At 57.4% G+C, this 21170-nt stretch overlaps 1 protein-coding gene across 1 annotated transcript in view; it reads left to right on the top strand.

Annotated features, from left to right (window-relative positions):
- Positions 1-21170, top strand: part of PTPRN2 (protein tyrosine phosphatase receptor type N2) — a 383390-nt gene that overhangs the window by 326795 nt on the left and 35425 nt on the right. Inside the window, exon 15 of the mRNA XM_037131929.2 lies at positions 20169-20316. Coding sequence (XP_036987824.2) covers positions 20169-20316 — 148 coding nt within the window. The remainder of the gene's footprint in view (positions 1-20168; positions 20317-21170) is intronic.

Below are 21170 nucleotides of genomic sequence, written 5' to 3'. Positions count from 1 at the left end.
ACGAAGGCAGGGAGCCAGCCCCAGGGAGAGGCCTGGCGGCAGTGGGCCTTGGCACAGAGCAGCCTGCTCCCATCCACCCCACCGGCCTTGCTGCGTCTCTGCGTCCGAGTTTTGTTTTGTTTTGTTTTGTTTTGTTTTGTTTTGTTTTGTTTTGTTTTGTTTTGTTTTGTTTATCTTTAGAGGGGAAAGGAAGAAGAGGAGAGAAATATTAATGTGTGGTTGCTTCTCATGTGTCCCCTGCTGGGAACTGGCCTGCAACCCAGGCATGTGCCCTGGCTGGGAACATACCCTCCCAGTTGGGGGACCCCCCCTGGCTCCCCCTTCCCCAGAACTTGGTGTGGAGGCTGTAGGTGGCTGTGTTGCTCCAAAGTTCACTCTCTGCACGAGCTTCCCTGACCGGTTTGAAAGCAGCACAGACGGTGGACTGAAACTGACCCACCAGGGCCACGGTTTGTCTGGCTGCCAAAACACAACCGTGGACATTAGGGTCTCACTGTCCTGGGGGACCGGCAGCCCAGGGTCCAGGCGCCAGCAGAGCCGGAATCCAGAGGGCGCGCCTTCCCACTGCACTCCCATGGTGGGAGGGGTAAGGGGCTCTGTGGGTCCCTTTCTTGGGGTGCCAATCCTATGGTAAGGCTGCACCCCACAACAGAATCACCCCAAAGGGCCCCCCATCAGATGCCGTCACTCAGGGGTTAGGTCTCAACCTATGAATTGGGGGACAAAGACCTTCAGCCTGGAGCAGCCAGGAAACCATGTTTTCGTTCTGAAGTCTGACTGCAGAGCCCTGAGATGGAGTCCAGGTCGCCCCGGGGACCCCAGTGGGGCTGGGATGCCCCAGGGCCATCAGCCTTCTGGTGCCCGAGTCCAAGGGGCAGGAAGTGTGTCACGTCAGACCCTTCCGGACCAGATGCAGACGGACAGCCTGGGAGAACCTAGGATGGGACAGCACAGGTTTGCCCTCCATTCCCAGTCATTGGGCCACCCTGGGCAGGAGGACACCCATGACAAGGCCACCTGCTTGTCACGCTCCTCCTGATGTCACATCGTTGGCTGGATAGCGAAACAACGCCATCATTTCAACCACATCCATCCCTTTGAGAAGAGGAGACTCAACCAGTTCAGACATTGAGTGAGACTCTGAGTCGGGGACAAACATGTGCATCCCACAAGTTGGCTCAGGGGGCAGGTGCATCCAGAGAGCTTCTGTTGTCTCCTGGTGTTTTTACATTTCAAGACACAAGTTACAGGTCTTTACAAAAATTTTAGAGAGGGGAACAGAGGGAGAAAGACAGGAGAGAAACATCCATGTGCGGTTGCCTCTCAAGCGCCCCCTACTGGGAACCTAACGGGCAGCCCAGGCACGTGCCCCAGCTGGGAATGGAACTGGCGACCTTTCAGTTCACAGGCCAGTGCTCAGTCCACTGAGCCACATCAGCCAGGTCCTGGGGTACAGTCTGATGGTGTCTCAGATCCAGGCAGGATGTGGAAACATGTTTTTCACATAAAAGTGCACTTTGGAGCTCATACCGGGAAAGCAAAGGCGGTAGTTAAATCTCCAAGGAAGCGTGTAAAACACGGCAGTGGTGAGCCCCTGCATGGTCACAGCATTGCAGACCTCGCCCCAGGTGCCACCGCCGGAGGTCACCAGCACTGAAAGTCTGACGCGGCGTTTCCCCGGGCCGTGATGTAGCCATGAAGTGTGCACTTGCCGTTCCCTGGATGCCCTGCGTGCTGACCCGAGGGTCTTCCTCTCCAGCCTGTGCTTTGTGTGAGTGGGAGGTCGGAAGACACATCCCCATGGGCCAAAGGCGGGAGGTCATGGCCGGTGGCTGCAGCCACACAGACTGGAGTGAGTGCCGGGCCTCGAGGGTTCGCCCTCACTCGGGAGTCCTGACTGTCTGCCCTCCGTCCACCTTGCATACAGGTTCAGGGGCTGCGTCCCCCCCACCGCTCTCCACCCGGCCTTTTCCCTGGAACGTGGGCCCCATGTAACATCGTTGCAAAACTTGTCAAACTTCTCACCCTCTTGACACGCGTGAAACAGCCCATCTCTCAGGCTCTGGAACCGGGGCCCATGCGCGTGGACGAGGCCCCAGTTACATCCAACCTCCTGGCCACCTGATGCATTAAGACCCTGAAGATGATAATTCACAGCAATCTGAAGCCCTGTGGTGACCAGCCAGCCAATGAGGCACCTTCCCTGAGCTACACGCTGGGGACTCAGACCAGCAGGTGACCCACACTGTCCAGCTGCTGCCTGGAGCATCGTGCAGGCCAGCCGTTTACCCTGAAGATGTGATGGAATCACCAGCAAAGCTGCTCTCGCTGGGACGACGGGGGCAGGGCCCCCTCAGCAGGGGGGGCGGGGGGTGGCCAAGCCTGGAAAATGCAGCCGTCGCCAAAGCCTGTCACCAGTGTGTGACATGGGGATGTTTCCGTAGCTAAGGACAGAGGCGTTTTTACAGGAGTAAGGGGCGGAGGAGGTTACCCGACTTCCCAGAGCGCCCTGTCAGGGGCGGGCCTGGCAAGGGGCCCTTCTTCACCCTGTCCTGGTGCAGGTATGGTCAGTCATGTGCCGTGCGTCCGTGCCAGAAAGCTGTGGTAACAGGACCTGGAAATGAACTCTCCTCCCTTGGAAAGGGGCCAGGCAGCCAGCGAGGCTGTGCCTGGGTGACAAGCGGGCACAGACCCTGCACAGGCAACAGAACCACTGATGACACCAGCCCGATGGAGCTGGGCCGTCCTCCTGGCAGCCAGGCAGAGCACCAGGTAACCGCAGGCAGGGGCGTCGTGACCCTGTTCCAGGAGCCCCCGGCAGGTGGACGAGGCCTGGAGGCACTGAGGTCTCGGGGCTGAAAGCCCGGCACCTTCACCCCCGTGGACGGTGAGAATGCCCTTCCCTCCTGGAATGCGTGACACTGAGGAGACCCTGAGCGTCAGTGAGCACTCGTGTGGCGGCCGCTCTCCCAGGAATCGGTGAACAGGAGCCACGCTGAGGCCGTTCCACCAGTGCAGACGGGGAGGCTAGGCGAGGAGGCCACCACGGGGCGGAGCAGTGCCGGAGGCACCCGCTGTCTCAGGGGACCACACTGACACAGCAGAGGGCCTAGCAGGCCCTCGGGGTGGAGCAGGGTGGTCCCGGGAGACGGGGACGCTGGCTCAGGACCACCTCAGACCCGCACACCTCCCACCACAGGACGCGCAGCCGCTCCACAGCATGGGCCCATCGGCCCGAGTCTCACTTAGGGGCCTTCCCATCTCCACACTTGCGCCTGGATCCCACCCACCCCTGGGCCGCGTGCTCTCCCACTGGCCTGGCCTGGCTGGTGCGTGTTTACTCTTACCCACAGCGTGAGTCGGCCGCCCGGCCAGCTCTGCTCCTCGCAGAAGTGTGCCGGCCTCTTCCCAGGGGTGGTGAGTCACCGTGGTGCCAAAGCATGTCTGTCGGGGGGCCTGCCCTTCCCCGAGGTTCCCTGTCCTGGAAACCCAGCCCCTCGTCTGTCTGAGAAGACGGCGTTACCACTTCCTCACCCGCCCTCGCTGGCCCTGCTCGGAGATGGCTGACCTCCATCGTCACCACAAGGGTGACAGGCCCCTGAAGGGTTAGCGCCACGGCCTCCTCCCGGCCTGCACCCACGCTAACGCCGGGCCAGGAGCATGCAAGTTCCCATCGCCACGCCACCTGCTCTGCCAGACACAGGGCCCGGCCCAGGTGTCCACCCCCTGCTCCCCCGAGGCCGCTTCTCGCCGCCCGACCTTTGCACCAGGGGCCTCCTCCTGGCAGTGAAACTCCCCACGCGCCTCAAAGGAGATGCCCAGCCCCACGTGTCATGGAGCAGGCGGTGTCTTTCTGCCGCGGGCGGCCGAGCGAAGCTTTCACTCGCCACGTCACATGGGTTCATGTCGGGGGCCCAGGGCTGCACTGAACCTCCAGAGCAGGAAGGTGGGGCCAGGACAACCGAGTCAGGGTGACGGGAAAGTGCCGGCATGAGAATCACCCAGGAACCAGCGTGGGCGGTTGGTGGGAGCCACACAGGTGAACCCGACCTCACTTCTCACATCCGCGGCCAGGAGCCTAACCCGGGGCACAGACCATAATGCCCAAGGCTCCGGCAGCTTTTCTGGAGCCTGCTGAGTCCCTCCAGACCCTTTCCCATCCACCAACTTTCTCCCCCGGCAACTGTCCCCAAGGCCTGGTCACACCTGCCACTGAAAGGCGCTCCGGAGGGAGCCAGCCAGCACCCGCCTCCTGCTGCTCACGGCTCCTCACACTCTGCAGAGGCCCAGTCACTTCCGTGAGGCACTGCCTGTGCGGGGCCTCTGCCTGCCTGCACACAGCGATCGATCGGGGAGCAGCCGGGCCCCGCCCCTCCACCCTCACCCTCAAAGGAGGCATCTGTCCAGCAGTCTATAAAGCGAGCAAGTCTGGAGTCCGAGCCCTAAATCTGGCATATTTTCCTTTCTTTAAAAAAGTTATTTATCCATTTTATTTTTAGAGAGAGGTAAAAGGGAAGGAGAAAGAGGGAGAGAAACATCGATGCGTGGTCATCTCTCACGCACCTCCTACTGGGGACCTGGCCCACACCCCAGACATATGCTCTGACTGGGAATCCAACCCGTGACCCTTTGGTTCGCAGGCCGGTGCTCAGCCCACTGAGCCACACCAGCCAGGCGAGAATCCGCCGTCTTTTCAAAACCACATTTCCCGTGACCAGAGTTCTCCACCATGTGGCCCACATCCCCTCGCATTGCGTGGGAGACACGCCCGTGTGACAGTCTGTGTTGTCTCCCGACTTGTGCTGCGAAGGCTGAGCTGTCTTACTTCCTCTTTCCCCCTCGCTCAGCAGTTAAATAAGCACGCAGACGATTTCAGCAATGAGATCTCTAACGAGACTGAGGTGAACATCTCTGCCCGGTTCCCGGGTAAACCCAGGACCCAGCCTCTGGCCTCCGCTGCCTCCCTCCGACCCACAGGTTGCTGCTGAGCAGGGTTCTGGGTTCCCTTGTTCTAAACCTTTAAGTTGACCGTTCGTGAAGTCGGCACTCATTCACGTCAACTCTCGTTCTAACAGGAGTTTCCCTTTTCCTTCACTTCTCCTCACTTCCCAATTCTTCATTTGGAGTGAAAAATTTTTCTCCTGACATACAGGGTCCAGCACCAATAGTGCCCTTTTTACCACAAACTCTCTTATTACAAAATCATAAGTGCGTAATTCTGTAACGTAACAATATCATACCGTGTGACATTTTAGGTGAAGCGTTCACATTAAAGCTATAAATTATTACCCCCGTATTCTTACCCCACTGACCACACTCACGCAGGTGTGACTTCTGCCAGACCCTGTATGTCCTCCTTTCCATCAGAAAGTGCCCCGCCTTTGTCTGAGAATGTCTTCAATCCATCCTCACACTCATAACAGATTAGCCGAGAATCAAATTCTGGTTCCTCTTCTCTGTTCCCTATAAAAATGCTGCATTCTCGTCTTCCATGCCCCCACTCTCGTGAAGCCTGTCTCCTGCTGTTGCCTTCTGAATCCCGCCGCTTGTTCCGGGATGTCCCTGGGCCGCGTGCTGGACTGATTTTGTTTTTATTTTGGCCCCCATCTCCCGGTGATTTCCGAACAGGAAGATTCCTGTCTTCTGTCAATTCCAGAAAAGAGCAGATGGTTCATAAAGTACGCCAGCCTCCCCCCAGGTGCCTGGTTCTCCTCCACCAGAGGGCGTGGGGCGATCCAGGCACTTCCTGTTTGAGTGCGTGTGGAGATGGATTTGCTTTGCCGTGTCCCCCACCGACTCTTCCACCAAGAGCATGGTCATCTGTTGTAAGTGAGGTCCCACACCCAGCTCCCACCTCCGGAATGGCCAGCGAAGGCCAAGGCCTCACCCCGCCCCCGAGGATCTGTGCATCTTCAGGTCACGACATTCTTCACGTCTCTGGGAACATAAGTCCACTCCATACAACCTCAAGGAGCACATCTCAGAGCCAACTTTGGGTCCTGCGCAGTAAAACAAAGACCCTCACAGGTGGCTGCAGACCTCAAAAAGGGCCAGGCAGCGACCTCACGCAGCTGGCCCCTCCCCCCATTCTGCCTGCGTCAGGGGCTTACCTCACTTCAGGAGCCACCCGCACACCTGGGTGTCCAAAGTGAGCTCCGGTCAGCAGGCAGGTGGGCAACTGAGTGGACCCTACATGCTGACAGCCAGTGGAGGTGGAGAAATTCCAGGTGGCATGAGATTTCAGTGACAGTGAAGGCCCCAGTGGGGAGGGGCAGGCTCCGGGCTCTGTGGCTGCATGGGGCCAGCCCAGAGGAGCCCAGGGCACGATGATCCGTGGTCCCCCCCATCACCCATCAACCCTCAGAAACATGGGGGCCTGTCATTTGGGCAGTCCACCACGTAACTGACTGGAGAACGAAGAAAAGTGATGAAAATGAAGAAAAATACGTGCTTGTCTTATCTCTAACTTTTCACCCTCAGAGGTGAAAATAGTTTTGATGGATCAGCTCTCTCCCCTCCTTTCAAGCTCAACTTCAAAGTGAGGTTCATGTTCTACATCAGCCTCATTTCAAAGCAACTGAAGGAGGGAGGTTCGCCGGCAAGCCCTTGGTTACTGTGGCTGGCACTCAAATCCAAGTTTTTCCTTTCGCCACTGGCATTTATTAAAACATTTTACTTATTCATTTTAGAAGGAAGGGAAGGGAGGGAGTAGGACAGGGAGAGAAACATCAGTGTGAGAGAGAAACATTGATCGGCTGCCTCTTGTACGTGCTGCAACCAGGGACCTGGCCGGCCACCCAGGCCTGTGCCCTGACGGAATTGAACCGGCCACCGTTGCTTTTCCGTGTGACGCCTAACCCGCTGAGCCATACCAGCCAGGGCTCCACGGGCATTTTCGCTGTTTTGCTGCTGACAGGAAGGTCTGGGAACACAAGCTCCGACCTCTGAACTTCCTCCCCTCTCACCAAGTCTGTTGGCAGAGAGAAGACACATTTCTGAGTCTTGTGGGAGCTCCTCCAGTGTCCGCGACGTTCCCCCACCCCCATTCTCGCCTTACTGCTCGTGAGCACACAGCCCGCCGGTTTCAGGAAATTAAAAACCAACCTACTCTAATTCCAGTGAGCGCTTTTAGAATTTCTGCAAATATTTTCTAATGTGTTTGGCAGCCAGCGTTTCCCATCGGGATTCGCGAGAGAAAATGCCCGTCTACGCCGCTGTCCTAGGTAACCTCACCACACTCGCGGGAATTCTTTATTCCCCCTAAAAACTTCATCAGAAAATCATAATGAGCACGTCGCCGCCCGGAACATAAAAGGCTGCTGCTAAGAAAAGATCCCCGCTTGACAATAGCGAGAAGCTGCCTGTGTTGCCGGGCAACCGCCCGCCCCTTGCCTTCCCCTGAAAGCTTCCCGGTTAGAAGGCCTGGCGTCATCGTCACCAAGAGGAAAGTGTCTTCCCTGGGCCTCTCCTGTCATATAGGGACGGCGAAGGTGTTGGGAATTTTGAGAGAATCTGTTCCCGTGATGGTGGCTGGGGATCGACTGGTCAAATTTGGTGGGTGACAGTCTGTGGGGGAGGGGTGGGCGGATGGCTGGTTAACACACGAATCAGTGGTACACATACAACGTCAAATTTCACCTGCCCCACCAGGCCCTCCACCGCCGGGGTGGGAGGGACAGCTGCTCTTCCTTGGTGGGGGGGGTTGTATTTTTCTCCCGGAATTTGTTGATGTCTTAGAGACAAGGGTTTGGTGCTTTGGGGCTGCACTCCCACGACCCTCCCTGCTGCACCCCAGTCTTTCCTGTCCACTCCCTGGAGTCCAAGGTGGCTGCACACCAAAGCCCTTTCTGAGGCACTCTGGCTTCAGGTGGTTGAGGCCAGAATCAAATTCCTACTTTCCCCTCGAATAGGGACACTGCATGAATTGATATTAATAAAATTGGCTGCACAACAAATGTGTGCAAAGATAATCTATGAAAAGTCGATGGAAACGGAGCTCTGGCCAGTCACACCCATCCCATCGGGCGTCTCTTCCACATCAGAGTCTCGGAAACGGTCACTTTCCCCATAAAGGTCAGCAGTAGCTTCTGTGCTGGAAGTTAGTGAGCAACTCCACAAGACCAGTGGAGCAAGAGGGTTCGTTACTGCCGAGCACAGAGGGACAGGGAGACGGTGCGGGCAGCAGGGGGCGCTGGTCAGCCCACAGAGAGGATTGGCTTTACCTCCTCATCTTCCGCGTGGCTCCCCGCTGTGTCTCGTCTGTGCGGACGACTGTGTCACTGGCTGCACCTGAACACCTCACGCACAACAACATTCTGATCGAGACTCGGCCAGTTCAGGAGTTTAGGTGCCGGGGGTGGCTTGAACTTTCAAAAGGCAGAGGTCAGGTGAAATGTCACAAAACCCAATGCAGTTTCCTTCAGACTTGCACTAACTGACGTAGCTGCAGACTGATACTCAAAACTGCCACCTGCCCTGGCTGCTGTGGTTCAATGAATGGAGGGCCAGCCTATGAACCAAAGGGTCACGGGTTCGATTCCCAGTCAGGGCACAGGCCTGGGCTGTAGGCGGGGTCCCCAGTGGGGGGCGTGTGAGAAGCAACCACACATCGATGTTCCTTTCCCTCTCTCCTTCCTTTCCCTTCTCTCTAAAAATAAATAAATAATTTTTTAAAAAAAGAAGTAAAATTGCCACCTTGTCAGTAACCATGGGCTCTTCATTGTCTGTGGGCCCTGTTACAAAACGTGCTGGCTGAAGGCAGGTGGTCGGGTGACCGGTGGTCCTTTCATTAACATATTTCCCTTATTAACTGTATAATTAATTGTACGTAGCCCGGGGAAGCTATGGAGATTGCGTTTTGAGATGGATCAAAGCTGACTTATGCTGCCGACGTCCGCGCAATTTGCCATTAATGAAGCCGGGATGGAAGCCTCCAGTCTATAATTATTCCCCGCTCTTTGAATGACAAGCAAAGAATTTTATCAGCAGACTTTTAAATGAAAGGGGATTAGCAGCTAATGCGGAAATTGTTCATCTTCCTAATGAAAATAACTCTGAAGAAAATGCGTAGTGGAAAGAGAGGTTTGGAGAGAGCGTTTGCCATTAAAACGGCCATTTTCTGATCCTCCGTACGAATGTGTCCACGTTCGCCGGCAGGGCGCAAATATCCCCGAAAGGGAATGAATATTTTATGGGCTCCGGGGCTGCTCTGCGTCCCGGGAGTGGGCCGTGTGGATTCCCAGGAAGCCAGCGGAGGCGACGGAGTCTGACGGCCAAGGCTGAAGAAAAGTGTGGATGGATGCGCAGGAATAGGCGACGGAGTCTGACGGCCAAGGCTGAAGAAAAGTGTGGATGGATGCGCAGGAATATTCCAGAGGAAGTTCAAATTTGCTTATTGGCATAGAAATCTGCCTTCTGCCTCTTCTGGGCACTTGTTTAAGGCTGGACAGTAGCCGTGGCCGGGTGGCTCCCTGGCTTGCAGCATCGCCCCGGAAACCAAATTCCCGTGGGTTCTCTGGGTCCCAGGTTGCAGGTGTGACCCCCGATTGTGGCATGTTTGAGAGACAACTGATCGACATTTCCCTCTCTCTCTCAAAATCAGTAAATATATCCTCGGGTGAGGATGTTAACAAATATTGTTAAAGAAAACCGCTAAATGAAGCCCTGGTATCCATTTGTCCAAAAAGGTTCCACGTGGTGTCACTGACGTGACAGTTTGTCACCTGTGTCTCCAGTGGCCCTGACGGCCACCTTAACCCTTATGTTGGACACAGAGGACACACAGATAGTTACCGACCACCTGGGCTGTGCTGGGCTCTCCGTTCATCCGACAGTGGAGAGACCCAGGGGGCGTTTGGGGAGTGCCTCGAAGCGCAGCTTTCATTTACTTCTTTGTCCTGATTTTTCCCACGGCGTTGAGGGTGGGGACTAAATGCCAAGTTACAGCTGCCTCTGGTTAGAGCGTCATGTCACTGTGAACAGGGGCGAGGCAACGTCCTGGTTTCTAGAAGCTTCGGAAGCTTGACCTGGGAGGGTTGGGCACATCTAGGGACAGTGCGTGTATGTTCCAGGCCACAGCTGGCTGGGGCCGCGGGCTGCTGGTGCCGTGGCTGGGTCTGGGGCTCTGCCCTGGGTCCTCCCCAGGTTTTGAGTTCCCACCACATGGCACTCGATGAGGTGGTAATAATACAATGCAAATACCCCCTTTCGCTTTTAAAAAGTCTTGTTTTCTGCCCTGGCCAAGTAGCTCAATTGGTTGGAGGTCGTCCCGATGTATTATACCAAGGTGGCAGGTTCGATCCCCGGTCAGGGTCCATACAAGACCCAACCAATGGGTACAGAAGTAGGTGCAACAATAAATCAGTGACTCTCTCTCACCCCTCCCCTCCCTTCTCTCTGTCTCTATAAAAATCAATATATAAAAATTTAAGCCCTGGCCAGGTAGCTCAGTTGGTTGAAATGTTGTCTCGTGCACCAAAAGGTTGCAGGTTCAATTCCTGGTCAGGGACTGGGTTTGGAGTTCCATCCCCCGTTGGGGCAGCCAATCCATGTTTCTCTTTCAAAACGATGCTTCTCTCTCCCCCTTCCTCTCTCTCTCTTAAAAAAATCAATAAAACATATCCTCAGACAAGGATTGAAAAAATTTTTCTAATTTTTGTCCTCTCAAGCATGATGTCTGGTCGGTTTCCGTCTAATTGTGCCTCAGCACACGGAGCCTCCTGCAGCCTGGGCTCCTCACGCGTCCCTGGGACCCAGCTGTGACCTTGTGGTGACTCCCTGCCCAGGCCGGGCGGGGTGCAGGGCTAGTGCAGGCCGGGCCCCCCCCAGCGGGCCGTGAGCCGCCAGGACTGCGCTCCCGACAGGCCGTGTGCTCACTGTGGACGCTCGGACGCTCGCCCACCCCACATTTCCAGCTGCCTTATCCGCGTACGAGTCTATGACAGCGCCCCCGGCCGCCTCTGTTGTTCAGGGTCAAGCTGCTGCTGTTAGTTTTCCACGGCACTTGGGGCAAACTTACCTCCTGTGAGATTTTGCACGGTGGCTCAGATGACAGTGACCGCGTGTCTGAGCGCTCGGGCCACCTAACAAAAGCTGCTGGCCTGAGTGAGGCCGCACAGCGTGCTTTACCAGTGTCCACAGTGTCCACGCAGACTCTGCCCTCCGCGGGGAACTGGGCACGGTTGAGATGGCTCCTCACTGTGCTTGTGTGGGGCAGGAGTTGGGGCGACCGCGGGATGTCTGCAAACTGAAGGGCTGCAGCAGTGGAGGCGCATGCGGGGGGAGCAGGCCGGATGACAGGGGAGCTGATTACGTATAAATGAACCCCCTCCCCTCAGCTCCACTCTGTCCCCCGACCTCGGCTGCTGGGCTTTGTGGGGATGGTCCCAGCCGGTGCCATCGATCCCGCCTGGGGCCAGTGACCTTTTAAAATATAAGTGTCTTGATCATCACCTGCCTCTTTGGCTTAAAACTCCCCGCAGCCTCCCTTCGCTCTTAAACGGAGCCCCCCTTACAGGCGACTGGACTCGGGAGGTGAGCGCACAACAGAGTGTGCGGGTGTCCATAGTAAAGCTGCCCCTGCGTGTACAGGGTGTTATTAACCAGTGTTACCCCGGTCCTGTAACTTTTTAATCCGCACCCGAGGATGTGTTTACTGATTTCAGAGTGAAAGGTAGAGAGAGAAACATCATATGAGAGAGAAACAGATCGGTTACCTCCTGCGCCCACCCACCCTGAACCAGGGATCGAACCTGCAACCCTTGAGGGGGGCGATGGTCCAACCAACTGAACCACCATGCAGGGCCCAATAATGCAAATGATTTTTTTAAAAACCGTGAGAGTCCCCAACAAGCACGACTATTGTCCCCAAGAGCTGTGGCCCCTGTCCCGCCCAGCCCTTGCCCCCACTCCCCTGTAGGCCCCACCCTCCTCTGCACTGGGAGCCCCTCCCCATCTGTCCAGAGGTGCTGCGCAATCCCCTGTCCCCGGTCCCTTTGGCACTGGCACCACAGCGTCTTCTCTCTGATGCAGCCGTGTGAGGCCATCTGTCCCAATCACAGTTCCCACCTGTACGCACCGGTCCTCAGACGCAGAGCTCGGCTGGGGAGGGCGGGTCCCGCAGCCCCTGGCACACAGGAGACACTTGGTAAAACCAGGCGGGTGAACTAGTACGTGAGTGAAACCAGCACGGAAGCAGGACCCGGTGATCCCGCAGCTCTCCCCAATCCGCAGGAGGCCCAGGGCTCTGCTGGCCACGCCCAGCGAGCCGCCTTCGCTCTAAATTTGAATATTAACAGTTGTCCGAAGAAGGAAAACATGGCATTCCCACCGTTATTTTCATTGCTTCTAAGCGTTCATCTTTATACTTCACCCATGTTCACACAACCTTAATTTTTAAGATGTTCGATCAGATCTGTGGATTCTGACAAAAATGTCGTTCACTTGGAACTCGAGCTTCGCCGGGAGCCGGCAGGTGCTGCCATTGCGGCTGCCGCGGCCATCACGGCCATCAAAGAGCTTTTCCCCTCCTCCCCACTGCAGTCCCCTCCCCCCACGCCCAGCCAGGGCCCATCGGCCTTCCTCCCACTTCCTAAGAGCAGGTGGTGAGGACGGAATCCCTTGCCCTGCGAGTTACTGATTAACATGTTGCTGGGGCAGAGCGTGTGGGGCTTTGACGTTCTCCGTCCGGCTGCAGTTGGGAGCCCTCCTCACTGATTTCCTGTAAATCCATGGGGTAAAAGTGAGTGGAAGTCACAGCGGATTGACAGGCCACGTGAGCTCGGGCCCTGGGGCTCTGTCTGAGCGGCTCTCTGCCCTCCGTGCACAGACCGCTCACCCCCGTCGCCCCACACTAGGCTGACCATTCGCTGACCGCAGGTAGTGTGGTGGGGGCACTCGGTTTCTGCTGAAGACCCTTCTATCAACACAAACCCAAACTGTAAAACAAGCACAGGGACAGGGGCTTCCAATCAGTGAAGTTAGCTCCCCGACCTCCTGAGTCACCTGTGTGAAGAGGTGCCTTTCTGTGCGCGTCCAAGGGACGCTCGGGCCCCGTCTCTCACCAAGGGAAGTGGAGTCGCCACCAGAGCCCTGCCCAGCAGAAGCCTTGAAAACCCGTTTGCTTTAGAGTGCCCGGGTGTGTTCTCCATTCGGCTTTGTTGTGTTTCTCAATTACAAAAGCATTGTAAACATTGAGTCTGCTGGTGACAGCCTGAGGGGTGGGGGTAGGATTCTCACTCAGGACGAGACAGTCAGAGGACAGTGTTCAGGCCACGCCGGCCTGCGAAGCTCCTGCTTGGTCTTCGACATCACTCGACTCGCAAATAAGCAGTGGAGGGGAGTCTGGAGGAAGTGGTGTTGGCTCACATCCGTTGGCGGAGCCGACTGTGGGGCCAGGTTGCTGCTCTTGCCATCGTCGTCCTCGTTCTCACCACTCCCCGTGTCCCCAGGATGAGGGGAGCCGGCCGCTCCCTGGACAGGGTGCACGTGGGCCCGGGAAGCTCTTCCTCAGAAGCATGAGCCCTGGGAGCAAGGTCCAAACCGTGAGAAGAAAAGACCACGTGGTCTTCCCCTAACTCTTCCCGATTTCCCGGGTCCTCTCAGTACCTCTCCAGGCTTCTCTAAATGGCTTGCTTTTCCCAAGCAAACGCCCTGGTGAGGTTGCAGGGAGCACCCTCCAGTTGGCCTTTCCCAGCCTGAAGTTTTGGCTTTTTTTTTTTTTTTTTTTTTAAGTTTCTATCTGCTCTGCATTTTGAGTTCCTGGTCTGCAGAGCAAAGCAAAGCGACGCGTGTTCCACTCCCCAGGAAGCCCGGCTGTCCTGTGAAAGGAGGGCCATGGGCAGGTGCTCGGGGACAAACGGATGGGCGCTGGGCTCAGTTTCACGTGGTCGTTATTTTTTGTTGTCCTCAGGAGGTACTCTAAACACAGTCTTCCCTAAGCAGAGAAATAGCAAACCTGCCCTCCGACCGTTTGGGCTCATCTGTCTGTCCCAGGGTTTCAACCCACCACTCTGGAGTTCAGACATCTGAACACACCAGCTGCAAGGTATTTCTAACAAATGCCGCAGTTGTACCAGCCTGTCGGCGCCCCAGATGCCTTTAGCTGGCGTGTGCGGTCTCTGGGTGTGCAGGTGCTCAGCCGAGACCGCGGAGCCCACCTGGCTTCTCCTCCCGCCTCCTGTGACTTTCCCTTGGAATTCAGACATCCTGATGTTGGAGTTCAAACAGTTAACTCGAGCACTTCCCTTTAATGCATTCATGAGGACAGGTGACATTGTCTTTTTAGAGAAAAAGTCACCATCTCCCTGATGACAGCAGAAGCCCCAGACGGTTCGCTCTCTCAACAGCACTGATCTAACTCCACCAGATCAAAGCACCAACCTCCTGTTCTCGCGAGAAGGGTGTGCTCTTCACGGCAGCAGCCGTGGTGGTCACACCGGTCAATGGAAGGACGTGGCGTTGGAAGGGGCCCCGGGACAGAGGACGGAGACAGCCGGGTCTTTGGAAACCCCCACTCCCCAGAACATGCTCTTCCTCTCGGGCTGAAGCGGATATCAGGCAGCGCCATCCTGAAAGGAAGCTCTACAGGAACAGCATCTTCTTGTTTCACGTCAGAAGACACAGGACGCGTCAATGTCCCCAGAGACAGCGAATACCCTGCTTTGCCGACGTGAGCACTTTGCCCGCAGGGACCGACGTGACAGGACTGAGCTTGTCCTGCTCAGCTGGTCTGCCGTCCCTCCGAACATGAGCATTTTGTATGGAGTTGATGTTGTTATTCTCTTCAATAACAACGAATCCAGTATCTCAGCCCAATGCTGCTAAGGTCAAAAGATGCTAAATTAACACATAATTTCTATGACTTTTATCGATTGATTTGAGAGAGAGAGAGAGAGATCAATCTGTTGTTCCACTTATTCGTGCACTCGCTGGTTGATTCTTGTATTGGCCCTGACCCGGGATCAAACCCACAACCCTGGCACATCAGGATGACACTCTAACCCACTGAGCAACCAGCCAGGACCTCTATGACTTTCAACGGTGCTAAAATCGTGCCGTGCACCCCGCTCTAGCCGGTCACTCTGCATGGATTTGTGAGCGCCATTGGCAGCTGGGACCCGTTAAGGGACCCCAGCACCCTGGGGACAACCTTCCCACGCGTCCAAAGCCTGGCACTCTGGCGTGCAGAGATGGGGCTGCAGCACCCCCTGCTGGCTCCGGAGGGTGGCCAGGTGTGGGATTAATGTGTGGGGCTGTTTTCTTAGTGACCCTGGAGGCTGATCTTGGGTGTCGACACTGGTACACAGTGCCCATAACCCAGTCTCGGGTGACGACGTGACCTCGGGGCTGAGGCAGAAGCTCCGTCTGCACTAGAGGTCACCTGCATTAGTCAGCAGCTTGTGTTCACGGTCGTAGCAGCTCCTCCTCACAAGGCTGGCCCGAAGTACCTCCCTCTCCAAACAGTAATGAACCATAGAAACCAGCAGGAGGCCTGGCAACGTTCCAGAACCACCCCAATCCCTCCGTGTGGGGCAGTCGGCTCGGCAGGGCAACCGGACTGAGCATCAGCTTCGTCCGCACTCGGGGAGACGGAGTTGTTAGGAGACCAGTGTCCCTGCAAACAGGATGTGACGCAGACACCTTGTCCAAATGCCCTGCCGGTTATTTATGTTTCTGACAACAGTCCCTCCGTATCCTGGGCTCTCCTGTCCCTGCCCCCCGAATTCTGTGTCCAAGATTCAGGGGTGGCTGGCCTTGGTGGGGACGCAGTGAATGTCCCCAGAACTGCAGGCTCCCAGGACGTGGAAGAGCATTGAGAAGACCCTCCTTTTTCTAATGAAAAGCTGAGGCCTCCACCCTGGCTCCTGGCTGGTCTGCTTGGAGCGTCATCCTGTGACGACGTGACCAGAAGGTCTCGGGTTTGACCCCCAGGTGGGGCATGTGGGGGAGGCACCTGATTGATGCTCCTCTCTCTCTCTCTCCTTTTCAGAATCAATTTAAAATATTTTGGGGGTGATGATTAAAAAAAATAAGAAGTTTTTTAGGAGCCAAGACCCGCCACCACCACCATCTGTTCCACTGTGTAACTTACAGCTCACAAACTAGACGCTCTGTGTTATTAACTCAGCCAATCAGCTTCATGAACCCGTGCGTCTCCCACTTGATGACTCAATAACTGAAGGGTCTCAAGAGAGGACGGTTGTCCCCAAAGCAGAAAAGTCGCTGTGTGGGGGCCAGACCTCTGTGTGTGTCGCTGTGAGTCCTTCGGAGTCAAGTGCCGTGTTCCTTCTCCATGTATCAGAGTTCCTTCCCACCCAGGAAAGCGCCTCGGGCACCGTGAAGGCTTCGTGGGGCGGCTGTCCTATCCTGAAGAGGCAGTGTGCTCTGTGGCTATTAGCAAATTCCAGAATGAGCCCGAGCACCCCAAAGGCTCTGCTGTCCTGGAAGCCGCTTTCCTGGCCTCGGGGGGCTGACGGTTGGACGGGAAAACAGTACAGGAAACACTTAGGCCAAATCAGCACACGGTGCGCACAAGCCCACCTCACACTGTCCACCTCACAGTGTCCACCTCACAGTGTCCACCTCACAGTGTCCATCCCACAGTGTCCATCTCACAGTGTCCACTGCAGTGTCCATCTCACAGTGTCCATCTCACAGTGTCCACTGCAGTGTCCATCCACGGTGTCCATCTCACAGTGTCCATCTCACAGTGTCCACTGCAGTGTCCATCCACGGTGTCCATCTCACAGTGTCCATCTCACAGTGTCCACCACACAGTGTCCCTCTCACAGTGTCCATCCCACAGTGTCCATCCCACAGTGTCCATCTCACAGTGTCCATCCCACAGTTTCCATCACACAGTGTCCATCCCACAGTGTCCATCTCACAGTGTCCACTGCAGTGTCCATCTCACAGTGTCCATCCCACAGTGTCCATCCCACGGTGTCCATCACACAGTGTCCGTCTCACAGTGTCCATCCCACAGTGTCCGTCTCACAGTGTCCATATCACAGTGGCAGTGACGCTTCTGCCCCAGAAGTCTGGGGGTCCTGTGTGAGGCGATGCGGTCAAGGATGGGCGCCGACACATGGAGACCGTGTTCTGAACACCAAGGCGGTCCGCGGTTTTCCCACCCACACGGTCTGGCCGGGTGGGCTAGAAGGGAAGACAAGACGTCAGAGCTGGAAGGACAAAGTCCTTGGACCGGGTTAACGTCTCGAAAAATGTCAAAAAGCCAAAGACGGGCAGGGGCACCTGAGCGTGTCATGAAAGCTAACGCCGCGTGCTCAGAAGGTAACAGAGCGTGTGGGCTCCTGACACGGAAACCCCACGCCTCGGCCCCTCGGGCCTTTTCCCCAGGGATGGTTGAGGTGGGGCCGTGTCTTCTGCAAGCCTGTTGAGTATAGGTCCTTGGAAAGAGCCAGAATTCAAGGTCAGGCCCCTCCCACCGAGGACTCGTCCAGAGTCGGCAGGAATAAAACTTCCCCGCTGACCTCTCTGAAAAGGTGCCTGTCCACCCCCCTCAACAGGACGCCTTGCAGGGTTTGTCACCTCAAATCTGTGAGTGCAGAGAGCCACCTTGAACGGTGGAAGGCAGGCCTCTCCGTGCTCCTTGGTGCTCTGCGGGAACCGGCTGAGGCGTCCAAGTGGGTTTATCCGAGCTCTTCGCATCAGCCCGCCTGGCCCCTAGTACGGGCACTGCGGGGGTCTGTGTTTCCCGGGTGCGGGGGTGGGGCTGTGGAGGGGCGGGACACTCCCTCACATGGCCACCTCCCGTCGACGCTGTTCACGGCGCTGGTGATCCCTGGCGGTCCCCGGCGGTCCCAGACTTAAAGCTCCAGTTCAGAGCCCAGGACAGGGCTGTGGGGAGCCACACAGGCCGGTGTCAGATGGGTCCCTCAGCACCGGGAGCTCGAAGCCCACTGGGAAGCCGGATTCTGGGAACACCCATCTCCTTGCACACTGACACACGGACGTCGTGTGTCCCTGTGAGTGGCACCAAGGGAGTGCCTGGGGAGCTCGCTCATCCTGAGTCTGGGGCCCGCCGTGCAGACCGGACTCTGAGGGAAGTCAGACGTGGAGAAGCAGGACACTGGGGACGAATGAACATCACTGTCCTCTGAACTCACTGCTGGCGCGAGAATGTGGCACCTCCTGCTTGGCATAAACTGTCAAGGGGCCACTTCCCAGGAAGGAAGCCACCAGCAATGAGGCCGAGACGGAACGTTCCAAATTCCTGGGCCACGTTTTTGGACAATTCCCCCAAGTTTCAGAAGATTTGAAGGCAAAATTGTTTGGATACCCATCCCGAAGATAAGATTTTTTAAAAATCTGCTATTCAAGTTACTGAATGAAATTTCCAGGTTACGAGCTACCATCCAACAGTATTCTCCATGTGCCCGAAGGACGTGCTAAGAGGACAGGGGCAGCAGGGCGGGGCAGGAAGATCAAACGGGGTGGTCACGGGCAGGGCCCTGTCGGACTTGGGAGGAGGAGGTGCACGGACACCAACCTGGAGGTCTGCCCAGACTCATCACCGCAGGGTCCGAGTGAGCAGGCAGGCGGTGAACACCGGGGAGCAGGTGGGCAGGCCCAAAGGGGGGCAGAGGGGGAGGGCTTACAGGGACAGAGTCGGAGTAGCCTGCAGTCGGGACGAGGGCCAGGGCTCGTCTGGGCCCCGCCGATGCTGCCCAAAGTAGGTGACGTTTTGCACCAGAAATGCCAGACTGGTTGCCGTGTGAAGGAGCCCTGAGCAGGCTGCACATGGGCCGGGACGAAGCGGACGTGTCAGACTGACCCGACCTCTGCTGACCCCCAACTGTGGGGCTGGGGGGTGGGTCGGGGCGGGGGGGTCTTTGAGAGCCCAGGAAAGTAAGACCTCCTTGGGGCGGGAGGGTCCAAGGGCTCGGTTTTGCGGCTTCGCCTTCATGTGTTGCCGACCCCAGCACCTGTTCAGGGTTTCGTGCAGGTCGGTGCGGCCCAGCGCCTCAAATGCACCACAGCCGGTGGACTCGGAAAAGCAGGCCAGGTATAGGAAAACGGACTCCGTGCAGACAGAGATGGGACAAGGGACAGTCCCCCCATCCCCCGAGACAGGTGCACCCTCCGGGCCCTGGGATGAGGTCCCTGACGGGCAAACACCCACCTGCTCTCGGGGAGGCTCAGACGCCGGGGCCAGGGTGGGGCGGCCCTGTCTCCTTCACACCTCATCACTGTGCACCCAAGGAAATGAGGTCTCTTCAATAAACAGCGGTCGTCTCTCTGCACAGGGTGACAGGGTGGCAGCGTGACGGGGCCGCCCGCCCTCCTCAGCTCTGGGGTCCCTCGCCTGGCCCCACCAGGCACCCGCTTGGTGCTCAGCCGAGTCCTGGATGGTCTCTGGAGGGCCTGACCCCCACTCCTCTTGGAGGGGCTCCCTGAATTAGTCTTGATTTCGGGTGGACACAGGAAATGGTTCCAAGAAGTGTGGTGTTCGGTTCCAGCAGAAGGGCTTCAGACAGTTATTGCAACACACTATCTGTCAGCAATGTGGGGTTCTCTGAGCGAACGGTTGTCAGCCAAAGGCTGTGTACAGAGGGGCCTTCCCAGGGGGAGGGGGAGTGGACATTTGGTTCAGCCTCTTTCCTCCACCCGTCCATCTCCCGCCCCGTGGGATGGGGGCTGTTCTCTGTGACATGCCCACCCCTTCTCCGACACAGAGTGGCGTTCTCCTGCGCTGCCACGCCCAGACCCTGCTCCCAAGCCTCCCGACACCCCTGCCCGATGTCCAGAGCCTGCGCCCCTCATCCCTGGGGACCCCTCTCAGACTCAGTTGCCCCCATGCCTGACCCACACCTGACCCACACCGACCTGCATAAACCCTGGGCGCTGCAGGCTTTCAGCCCGCCAGCCTCCTCCCGGCCGGACACAGCCTCTGGTCAGGCTGTTGGTCAGTCCAGTCTGGCCTCCCCCGTGCATGTCCCTTCCCCCAGTCACATGGCAGGACCTCTCTGCCTGTCTCAGCACCTCGGTGAACACAGGGCGAACACCTTTGAGCCAGTGGAACACAGGCCAACCCTCTGCCGCCATCTGTGCGCCTGGCGGCCTGTGTTCTCCCGGCGAGACCTGGTGGGAGGAGGCGGCCCCGACCCGCATCGTCCACGTGGCCTGACGCCGTGTCTCCCTTGCAGTCCTACATGGAGGACCACCTGAAGAACAAGAACCGTCTGGAGAAGGAGTGGGAGGCGCTGTGCGCCTACCAGGCGGAGCCCAGCAGCTCGCTCGTGGCCCAGAGGGAGGAAAACGTGCCCAAGAACCGCTGCCCAGCCGTGCTGGCCTGTACGTACCCACCGGGGCGGGAGAGGAGGAGAGGGAGGGGGAGGGGGAGGGGAAGGGGGCGGGGGGAGGGGGGCCGGCCTCGCCTCCATCCCAGGGTCCCACGTCCCTCCCAGGGCTGGGAGCCCTCCCCCCACCCCACGTGCCCCTCTGCAGCATCTCCTGTCGCACTGAGACCCCAGGGACGTCACCAGTGAGGCCGCCCCCTGCCTGGAATCACAGAGTCAGTTGCTTCCTTTGGGGTTCAGGGCGTAGTCCCTGAACCGCGCTGGGGCACCCCCACGCCGGGGCTCGCTCTTTGATTGGCTCCCACTGGGCGGTTAGAATGTGTTCCTTCACCTTGCTGAGCCTCCTCTTCGTCTCTAGAGGGGGTCACCCCACCGCCCTCATGACCCTCAGCAGTGAGGGCCCAAGGGAGTTAGCGGGGTGCAGGCAGGCAGCAGGCGCAGGTGAGCGGAGGCAGCTCCGGCAGCACCTCCAGCCTCGCGGTTTTTCCAGCTGGTGCCACTGACCACCGGCTGTCGGGCCGGAATCGTTGCCCGAGGAAAAGCAAAAAGAAAAATAAAGTCCAGTTGGCCAATTGGCACCTACTGTGTGTTAGGGACTACTGACAGACCGAGACCCCCAGTGAACCCAGCATCCTCTGTCCTCAAAGAGACCTGGGGGGAGGGACAAGAGGAGGCAGTTTGGGGCAAATAGACCCGCAGCAAGCTCGCACTGCCCGTCCTGGGGGGTCGTGAGTCGGGGTGTTTGCCTGGGAGATCAGTCCCGAGTGGTGAATAGTGAAGGCCAAGCCTTTCCTCGCCACCCCCGCCCCCCGTGGTGGAAGCTGGAACGCGGCCAGCCACGGCGTTCCT

This window comes from Artibeus jamaicensis, unplaced genomic scaffold, assembly GCF_021234435.1.
Source record: "Artibeus jamaicensis isolate MK-2021 breed Jamaican fruit bat unplaced genomic scaffold, CSHL_Jam_final contig_718, whole genome shotgun sequence".
Taxonomy (NCBI): Eukaryota; Metazoa; Chordata; class Mammalia; order Chiroptera; family Phyllostomidae; genus Artibeus; species Artibeus jamaicensis.
This window is presented reverse-complemented; position numbering and strand designations above follow the sequence as displayed.